General features: G+C 44.7%; 3 protein-coding genes across 3 annotated transcripts; 2 read left to right on the forward strand and 1 right to left on the reverse strand.

The window, feature by feature from the left end:
- Nucleotides 1–802: 802 nt before the first annotated feature.
- LOC125766019 (mitochondrial ribosome-associated GTPase 2) lies at nucleotides 803–2,273 on the forward strand. Its single transcript, XM_049431593.1, has 2 exons — nucleotides 803–1,093; nucleotides 1,164–2,273. The coding sequence occupies exons 1-2, from the start codon at nucleotides 941–943 to the stop codon at nucleotides 2,184–2,186; spliced, it is 1,176 nt and encodes a 391-aa protein (XP_049287550.1). The 5' UTR covers nucleotides 803–940; the 3' UTR covers nucleotides 2,187–2,273.
- LOC125766018 (alanine--tRNA ligase, cytoplasmic) lies at nucleotides 2,228–5,844 on the reverse strand. Its single transcript, XM_049431592.1, has 2 exons — nucleotides 5,681–5,844; nucleotides 2,228–5,394 (listed from the first exon to the last, which is right to left on the reverse strand). The coding sequence occupies exon 2, from the start codon at nucleotides 5,362–5,364 to the stop codon at nucleotides 2,461–2,463; it is 2,904 nt and encodes a 967-aa protein (XP_049287549.1). The 5' UTR covers nucleotides 5,365–5,394; nucleotides 5,681–5,844; the 3' UTR covers nucleotides 2,228–2,460.
- Nucleotides 5,845–8,233: 2,389 nt separating this feature from the next.
- Nucleotides 8,234–9,853, forward strand: LOC125760538 (WD repeat-containing protein 82). The gene is made up of 2 exons (XM_049420737.1): nucleotides 8,234–9,264; nucleotides 9,331–9,853. The coding sequence occupies exons 1-2, from the start codon at nucleotides 8,565–8,567 to the stop codon at nucleotides 9,570–9,572; spliced, it is 942 nt and encodes a 313-aa protein (XP_049276694.1). The 5' UTR covers nucleotides 8,234–8,564; the 3' UTR covers nucleotides 9,573–9,853.
- Nucleotides 9,854–10,184: the final 331 nt, after the last annotated feature.

The following is a 10,184-nucleotide window of genomic DNA, read 5'->3' on the forward strand; positions in this document are numbered from 1 at the left end:
ACTAGCCCTAGAGCTGGTTTCATAACTCACACACCACACGAAGAGCTCCAATAAAGGTGTGGAGAATACATTTTTTTATTTTTTTAATGGAATAGTAACACTTTTTAGTTCGCACTTGTTCAAACTAGCTGTATCTATTACACAAGCTGGTGTATCGATAAACAGCTTGAAGATAGCTTAACTGTACAGCAAACGTGGTGTAAATATTTTCTGTGCCTAGCCTTATTGATTCACCCACAATAAGAAGGGGAACGGTACTGAGAATTATTTATTTATCAATTTTAATTTGTTTGTATAACTAGGTACATCATCGTTCTTGATACGACCAGGGCGTTCTGACCGAGAAAAAAAACTAAATACATCATCGCTTTACTTGCTGGGGGTTGATTTCAATAATAGCGTTACATAAACTTTAAAAAATAAATAAATAAGTTAAGTATGTATAGCAGCAGTAAAGCAGCTTAAATGTTTCATTTACGATCAATCTTACCCTCAAACAGCTATCAACTTCTAGGCCCTTCTCCAGTTCTATTCTCTAAACTTCTTCTCTAGTTCTAATGGTAACTACACCTTTTACCTTTTATCTTTTTTGATTAACCACGCTAAACATTGTTTGTAAAAGGTCAAAGAAGTAAAGTTTTAAATATAATTACATATTTATTACATTACATACAAGTTTTTACATGTTTGTAATGAAAAATTATCCGACAAATCTAATAAATTTGAATGACAACTAAAACGTATTTTCAAAACGATCTAATTTACAAATATTACAACTGCATATGTCCATAGCAACGTACCACAATGCTTCTACGATCAGCTGTCAGTTCTAAAAAACATAACAAACCGGCAACGACGTAAACAAACCGTGCACCAACTTCTGTAATGCAACAAATTGTGCAACGCACGTAGTGCTAACAAGGGTGAAAATAATTTTACCATGTGGAGCTCTATTTTACGTACCTTTGTAAATCGTCATAACCAAACAGTGTTACCAGCAAGACGTATGCTGCTGGTAAACGTTGCACAGTATTCAAATCAACGTGTGGCCGTTCCACTGCGAAGCAAAAAGCCCAAATCCAGCAAACCAACGGTGAAGAAAAATCCCTTCGTATATTTCGTACCCTTTTCTTCTAATAGTTTTTTGGATTTTTCATTTGCAGACACAATACTTTGTGGATAGCCGACATGTTCGTACCGTCGGTGGTAATGGTGGTGATGGATGCGTTTCCTTTCTTCGCCTCTGGTGTAACGAAAACGCCGGACCAGACGGTGGTGATGGTGGCAATGGGGGGCACGTAGTGCTGCAAGCATCACAGGATGTAAAAGATTTGAACCACATAACCTCACTGCTGCGTGCGGACGATGGTGAACGTGGCGCAACGAAAGATTGTCACGGAAGGAATGCTAACCACACGGTGGTTAAGGTACCGATCGGAACGATCGTTAGGAATCCGCAAGGAAAGGTGGTGGGAGATCTGGACAACGAAGGCATGATGTTTGTAGCGGCCCGTGGTGGTGCCGGTGGAAAGGGAAACCATTTTTTCAAGAGTGATCTTGAACAAGCACCACAGGTAGCGGAATTCGGTGCCACCGGAGAAGAAACGGTGTACTCGCTGGAACTTCGCAGTATGGCACACATCGGATTCATTGGACTTCCAAACGCAGGGAAGAGTACACTGTTGCGTGCCATTAGTCGAGCACGTCCGAAGGTAGCCGCTTATCCATTTACCACTCTGAAGCCCCATCTAGGTATTGTGCAGTACGACGATTACGAACAGATTGCTGTGGCGGACCTACCCGGATTGATTGAAGGTTCGCACAAAAACAAAGGTCTTGGCATACAGTTTCTCAAGCACGCGGAACGTTGCAATGCGCTGCTGTTCGTGGTGGATGCATCGGCCGATGAACCGTGGATTCACTATCACACACTCATGCACGAATTAAGCATGTTTAGCGAGGAACTGGTATCGCGACCACGCTTCATAATAGCGAACAAAATCGATCTTCCCGGAGCGGAACGGAACGTGGAACTGTTGGCCCATCATGTGGACGTACCGGTCATACCGATCAGTGCCAAGATGGGCACAAATATAGCCGAAATGCTTCATGAGATTCGTGTCGTTTACGAATCGTGTCGGGAACAGAAGGAACAACGACCTGAACAAACTTCCTCGGAAAAGTGATAAAAGTCCCCACAGAAAAAAGACGAATAGTAACAAAATAGTTTCTCTACTGTGTAATAAACGTTAATCTTTATTAAGCCCGAATAAGCGGATGCGTTGTTCGTGCGGAAAGAAAAAAAAAGAGTAAAAAACGTATTGCGCCAACATACCGAAATGCATTTGAGAGTGATTTGTTTGCCGGCCCCGTTTTCTTTTCGGGGGGCAATGAAATGCATTTGAGGTTGATCTGATTTTAAGCCTGTACTACCGCGTCTGTAAACCGGATAATGAACGTTTACTCCAGCTTTGAAGCAGCGAAAAGGCGTGCCAGCTCCAGAATCTCGTCCGCCTTATCGTAATTACCACCGGATGCTTGAGCCGATTCGGGTTTACCGCCACCCTTTCCACCCATTACCGGTGCAATGTGCGAGATCCATTCGTTTGCCTTCAGTCCCTTCTCGACGGCCGATTTCGGTACGCTTGCCAGACAGAAGATCTTTTTCGACTCTTCATCCACCGACAGGAACAGGGCGGACTGTTCCGGATTAACCTTGCGCACCTCCTTCAGCGCGGAATCGAGCGCTTTCGTGTTGTTGAGCGCTTCTAGCCGCTGCACCATAAACGGTGCGTCACGGTGCGCTTGGGACAGTTCCTTTGCCTTCTCGACGACACCGCTGGCAACGGCTGCCCTCGCAACACGCTCCTTATCGTCGAGCGTCTTCTTGATCGTCTTCAGTACCGTGCGGAGTTCGTCCTTCTTCACGTACGGTATAGTTGCCTGCGACACATCGTCCGTCAGCTCGACAATCTTCTTCACGTGTTCTCTCGCATCCTTGCCCTCCTTATCACTCTCGATCGTGGCTTTCAGTTGGGTAAGCTCCTGCTCCAACAGTTCCGTCTTTTTCAGCGCCTTCAGTGCTTCCGGTCCGGTAAGGGCGACGATACGCCGGATACCTTTAGCGATCGCTTCCTCGGTTGTAATCACGAAATCTACCATATGGCCCGACTGATGCAGATGAGTACCGCCGCAAAATTCAACCGAATTGATCACACCCGCCTCACCGGTTGGATCGGATTCCAGCTGTTCCACCGGCACGCCGAACGAAATCACACGCACCGGATCGGGATAAACTTCATCGAACACGGACCGTAGGCCACGGATCGTTTTAGCAACGGATAGCTTTGCTTCCTTCGCATACACCTGCACGTTTCGCTTCACAACGTCGCGCGTTAATCGTTCGGCTTCGGCTACCTGTTCGATTGTCATTGCCGATTTGTTGGTGAAATCGAACCGCAGCTTCTCGGGCACCACCAACGAACCCCGCTGATCCGTATCCTGTCCAAGCACCTGCAGCAGCGAATGGTTCAGCGCGTGCGTTGCCGAATGATTCTTCATCGTCAGCTGGCGGCGCATGCTATCCATGTGGCAGTGGACCTCATCACCCACGCGCAACGTACCTTCGACGACACCGATGTGCAGTATGTAGCCACCGCGGTTGTACACGAGCGACACATTAAACTCGCTGCTCTCGTCGTTCACCTTCACCAGATAGCCCTGGTCGTAGATCTGGCCACCACTTTCCGCGTAAAAGTTCGTGCGATCCAGCAGAACGCCACACTCCTGGCCGGCCAGTACCTCCTGCACGAAGGCATTGTTATGGCGCAGCGCCACGATACGCCCGGTGCACGGTTCGAACACGTACTGCGCTAACGGATCGATCGATTCCGCCTTGTACCGGTACTTGCCGGAATCATCCGTCGTCGGTACCTTGCGCTCCTGCAACTCCGAGATGGCGTGCACATCCAGATCGATCGTGGCCGTCTTGGACTTTTCCTTGCCCTGCGAAATGATGTACGATTCGTGCTTTGCCTTCTCGTACCCTTCCATGTCGATCGTCATCTGCTTTTCCTCCGTCATCAGCTGGGTCAGATCGATCGGAAAGCCGTACGTATCGTACAGCCGCCATGCAACATCGCCCGGAATTACCTTACTGTCGCCCAGCTTGGCGATCGTCCTGTTCAGCAGATTGCGCCCACGGGTAAGCGTCTTCAGGAACTGTTGCTCCTCCTCATTGATCACGTGCTTTATGTGTAGCGGATCTTTACGCACCTCCGGGAAAGTATCGCCCAGCAGCAACACAACCGTATCGACAAGCGTCGCAAAGAATCCGGGCTTTGCGTTAAGCTTCTCTGTCGCATAACGTACCGCACGGCGCAAAATGCGTCGCAACACGTACCCACGACCAGTATTATCTGGGAAGCCGCCATCAGCAAGCGCGATCGTGATCGTACGGGCATGATCCGCTAACACACGGTAAGCCATATCGACACCATCACTATCATCCGCTCCCACGCGCCCCTGATAAGCCGGAGCGCCCGTTCCTTTCTGGATCGCATCGAACAGCGGCACAAACACATCCGTATCATAGTTGGACCGCTTGTCCTGTATCACCGATACCAACCGCTCGAACCCCATACCACAATCGATGTGTTTCTTCGGCAGCAACTTCAACGATCCATCCTGCTCGCGGTTGTACTGAATGAACACCAAATTCCAAATTTCCAGCACATCCGGATCGTCCATGTTTACCAGCTCCGGTACACTTCGATCACCGATACGATCAAAGTGCAGCTCCGAACACGGTCCGCACGGTCCCGTCTCACCCATCTCCCAGAAGTTATCCTTCATGCTTCCCGGCAGGATGTGTTCCTCCTTCACGCCCAGCTTCAACCAAATCTCGCGACACTCGAGATCCGGTTCCAAACCCGACTCCGGATGCCCACCGAAGTACGTCACGTACAGCCGCTCCTTCGGCAGCTTCAGTCGATCCGTCAGCAACTCCCAGGCCCACGTACAGATCTCCTTCTTGAAGTAGTCCCCGAACGACCAGTTGCCCAGCATCTCGAAGAACGTATGATGGTACACATCCTTACCGACGTCGTCCAGATCGTTGTGCTTGCCGCCGGCACGGATGCACTTCTGCGTGTTGGCCGTCCGCACCCACCGAGCCATGTCGCTGTTCGGATCGACCGTACCGAGAAAGATGGGCTTGAACTGGTTCATGCCCGCATTCGCGAACAGTAGCGTCGGATCATCGAGCGGTATTACCGACGACGAATGCACGTACAGATGTTCCTTCTCCTTGAAGAAGTTCAGGAAAATGCTCCGAATCTGCGAAGCGGTTAGTGAGGTATCCATGGTTGGTAGCAGCACGACTAACGAAGGCAGCTGCAAAGAAGGTATAAAAATCGATTAAAACCGTGACTTTCAACCTATAAACCGGTTTGAACGGTTGAGCTAAAATGCACGTGAATCGTTTGTAGATTGGCACAGTACTTTCACTTCTTCTGCATGCAATGTGACACGCGTCCAAATGGTAGGTGTACCACTAGCATACACAGGTAGCCCCTCTATTGCTTATCCTAATAGCAACTATTGTTTCATCAGCCACATTAATTTCGATTAATCTTTCATGATGTCACACCCTTTTGCACAGCTTTCCGACTATACTTACTGGTGGTAAGAAACGGAAGAAACTACCAATGCAGTGTTATGCGGCCTAAAAATATGCACTCTACGCAATGCGAACCACGATAAGCCGTTCTGCCGTAAGATCGGCCTGTATCCACGTTTTATTTTCCGGCACAAACACACACCAGCCGAACAGTGAAAAGGAAAAAAACAACCCCTTGACGCACTGTGTTTCCTTCCGACGTCATTTTCAATGTCATTTGTTTGACGACTTGTTTTATTTTTTGCCTTTTTTGTGGTAAATATAAAATTGTTCGGGTTTTGTACTGTAATTAAAATGTTTTTAAATATTTTTATTGTAATAATTGTATCTAATATTCGCTTATTTTCAAGAAAAAATAATTATTCAATCATTTTCCTCCCCAACCTGCAAAAAACCGCCGGGACAAACATGCTCATTTTGTCTATTTACAATACGGTGAATTCACGTGTTTGAAAATCATTATTACTGAATAATTCTTCCTGCAAATGTTTTAAAAATTATGTTCCTAAAGGTGCAACTAGATGAGCGCTGCGACATGTCGCAATTGCGATTTGTCGCAAATTCCAATTGTCAAAACTGTCAAATTTGGAAATTGTCGTGTAATTTCACGTTAAATTTCGCAGGAATTATATTGTAGAATATTTCATAAAACACGGTTTATTTCTGCAAAATACACTTACCAGCACCTTTCTGCAAGAACAATTGGAAGATAGCGTCCTCTTAAAAAAGCGGTAACACTCAAAATGTAAACAAAATTGTCGCAAATGAAAAGTCGCGCTGTTTTGCTCCACTCGAGCAAAACAGCGCGACAAAACCACTTGCGACTTTTTTGACAGTTCAAATTTTCGATTTGACAATCGATTAACAGTTAAGTCGCAATTGCGACATGTCGCAGCGCTCATCTAGTTGCACCTTAATTGTTTACGTATGTTTTTTTCACTCCTCAATTAAAGCTTTTAAAAGATGAAGAGAAGAAATACATGTAAACAACGTTATGAAAAGCATCTCAAAAGTAGCGATATTTGTCTGTGTTTTCCGACAATAAAGTTGTTTCCTTGCCGAAATTATCAGCCAGGCGTATGCTCTGTATTCATCCGAAGTAATTCAAGTGTTATTAGTTTAAATATCACCATCATGACCGTGTAGCCGGCAGCGATTGGAAACCATCGGGGTTTGTGTTTTTTAACAGGTTTTTAGGATATGTTTTTAGGATATGAACCAAAAAGGTTCCGAATCGCTAGAATGATTGTTATGTAAATTAAACGGAAGATTTATCGTATGAAATTCTTGTTGACTTGATGATGACCCTATCGCTTTTTTTACATCCACTTGAATCCAAACGATGACGAAACGAATACTATAATTTTGCAAATTGCATTTACAAAATACCGGTGCTGATGAATAGCTTTTTTACTGAATGTTCAGGAGAAGTCTCTATTCATGAAGTGCCGATCGAATCTGATAGCCAACCTAAAAACAACTCGAAGCCGTTGAGGTTTGTGTCGTGATTTTCGCTTCGCTCCTTTTACTTATCGTAACTCGATCCCTTCTCCGAAAGGTTACGTTTCTCACTCAGCAACTCTGGATCCTCTCTTGAACGTCAATTTGAACGAGAGTTTTAATGAAGGAATACAACAGCAATAAGTTTCCCATTTGCATTTTGCTTTCACGGTCATTTCATCATGAAGCTTTTATTGCACTAACAATTCGTCCTTCACCCAACAAAAACGATTAGGACAATGTGACTTTTGGATACAGTGGATCGTCGATTATCCGGGTTCTTTTTATCCGACTGTCTCATTATCTGTGCAGCTTGGAAATAACAGTTCCAAAGGCTAATTGACATATTAACTGCAAAGTCGATAATGACAAAAAATAAAAGCCTCAATAACGAATGATAAAATTTCCTCCAGTTCGACCAAATAGAAAAGTTTTAGTTTGCAATATGCAACGAAGAATATTAACCTCTTGGTTTAGACAAAAAGTCCTCTACTGTGTGTAGTGGACGCTAATTCAACCGATTCTACGACGATTTTGATTTTAACTCCTCACTTGCTTCCTTTCGTACTCGTGTTTTAAACACCCCTCATGTATCTTAATGTTATCCTTGTCTCTTGTTTTATCCTTTTCCTTCACTTCCGCTTTGAGTTTACGTTAGTATTGTTAATTTTTATTGTTAATTTTTAGTATTAATTTTTTGTATTAGTTCTAGGTTTATTATCATTGTTTAGCCTAAATGGCAGATATATGTATTTATAATAAAAACATAAAAACATAATATTTATCAATAAAAAGAGTTGTGCCTATTATCCGTGATATTCGCTTATTCGGCAAGGGCTGAGTCCCGACGAGCACGGATAATCGGCTTGCCGGCTTTTAGAAGCCTTTCGGGCGCAAAATAGGCGCTTTTCCGGCGTCAGAAAGATTTTTTTTTTCGTGACATTTGGAACCTGGGTATCATGCAGTTTGGGTGTACATCTGGAGCACGTTCGCAGAGCTCACGATGATTGTTTATTTTACGGAAGATATTTTTTTAACTTTATTTTGAACCGTGAGTCGAAAAATATTGAAATGTATTTTCAATATGAAACCAATTATTATTTTCTGTTTTATTTTATTGCAGTAAATAGCATTCCAAATATGATACAATCAAACCATATGACCAACGGGATTTGCACTGTGCACGCTTTAGAAGTTTGGGCTTTTCAACGCTAGCGTGTTGTCCTACAGAAACGTAAACAATTCCATATTCACCGGCTTTATCACAAAAACAACTCTACCTTCAGCTAAATCCCACCGAAAAAGTGTTCACCGAGAGGTTTTCCTACTTTTCTTGTGACCCCAGTATACCTGAACAGCCGGCAAAGTGGCGGACGTACCGAAAATGAAGCTCATCGACTCGGTCGTGAGGAGCTTCAAGGTGGCGAAGGTGTTCCGTGAGAACACGGACAAAATCAATGCCATCGACTTTTCCGCCAACGGTGAGATGCTGATATCGTGCAGTGAGGACGATCAGATTGTGCTGTACGATTGCGAGAAGGGTACGCAGATCCGGACGGTTAACTCGAAAAAGTACGGTGTCGATCTGATACACTTCACACACGCGAACAACACGGCAATACACAGCTCGACCAAGGTGGACGATACGATCCGGTACCTGAGTTTGCACGACAACAAATACCTGCGGTACTTTCCCGGCCACACGAAGAAAGTGATCTCGTTGAACATTTCCCCGGTGGAGGATACGTTTCTGTCCGGATCGCTCGACAAGACGCTCCGGTTGTGGGATCTCCGTTCGCCCAACTGTCAGGGTGTGATGCAGCTAAATGGCCGCCCGGTGGCGGCGTACGATCCGGAAGGTTTAATTTTTGCCGCTGGCGTTAATTCGGAAAGTATAAAGCTTTACGATTTGCGCTCGTTCGATAAGGGACCGTTTGTGACGTTCAAATTGAATCAGGAGAAGGAATGTGACTGGACGGGGTTAAAGTTTTCGCGGGACGGGAAAACCATTCTCATCAGTACGAACGGTTCCATCATACGGTTAATTGATGCCTTCCACGGAACACCTCTGCAAACGTTTACAGGTAAAAAAACTCACAAGAAAACGTTTATCAGATGTAAACAAATAACGCAAAATTCTCGTTTTTTAGGACATCTAAACAATAAGGGTATTCCAATCGAAGCCTCTTTCAGTCCGGACTCGCAGTTTATCTTTTCCGGCAGTACGGACGGACGAGTGCACGTGTGGAACGCTGACACTGGGTACAAAATATGTGTCCTAAACGGTGACCATCCTGGCCCGGTACAGTGCGTACAGTTTAATCCGAAGTTTATGATGCTTGCGTCCGCCTGCACCAACATGGCATTCTGGTTGCCGACCGGGGAGGAATAGATTGCATAGATATTTTTAATCAGCTGTTTACAGATGAACACCGTTTTATAACAATGCTATCAACAATACAACCTCGAACAGGACACCATGAGATTTTGGGCGTCGAATAATAAAATCTTTAATCGAAAAGATACCCTTTGACAAAAGGGCTGAATCGGGTTCCACTTGTGTTCGGCAAGCTAGGCATTAGCTTAATATTGTAGATGCAGTACGTTTAAGAATCAAGCTAAATAAAAACAACAAACTTTCGATGTGTAGTTTTCACTTCGAAAATTCCCAAATTGCGCTTCGGATGATAAGTAGTTTGTTGTAATAAGCCTAAGTCTCTCCTCAAGCACTTGAGGGCAAATCGGAAACGCAGTCCGGAGCCAGATACGCCCGATTTTTTGTACCATTTATACCGCGCGATACCGTTAAATCGGGTTAGAAAAACAGAACAGAATTTTTGAAAGATCTTTCTCTCGTCCCCCTCCAGATACGTATAGGTCATAAAAACTAAGAAGGTCTTAAGAATACATAACAGAAAGCGTGTAGAGAGAATTTCTTACCCCGACAAAGGCGACACACAAAAAAGCTAGATGTTTAAAACACAGACATAGAAATACATCTGCT

Source organism: Anopheles funestus, chromosome 2RL (assembly GCF_943734845.2).
Source record: "Anopheles funestus chromosome 2RL, idAnoFuneDA-416_04, whole genome shotgun sequence".
NCBI classification, from domain to species: Eukaryota; Metazoa; Arthropoda; class Insecta; order Diptera; family Culicidae; genus Anopheles; species Anopheles funestus.

Coding starts and splice junctions, on each gene's coding strand:
- LOC125760538 (XM_049420737.1), top strand. CDS start 8,565: ATGAAGCTCATCGACTCGGTCGTGAGGAGCTTCAAGGTGGCGAAGGTG. Junction 9,265..9,330: donor ACCTCTGCAAACGTTTACAG/GTAAAAAAACTC, acceptor CTCGTTTTTTAG/GACATCTAAACAATAAGGGT.
- LOC125766019 (XM_049431593.1), top strand. CDS start 941: ATGTGGAGCTCTATTTTACGTACCTTTGTAAATCGTCATAACCAAACA. Junction 1,094..1,163: donor CCAAATCCAGCAAACCAACG/GTGAAGAAAAAT, acceptor TTTCATTTGCAG/ACACAATACTTTGTGGATAG.
- LOC125766018 (XM_049431592.1), bottom strand. CDS start 5,364: ATGGATACCTCACTAACCGCTTCGCAGATTCGGAGCATTTTCCTGAAC.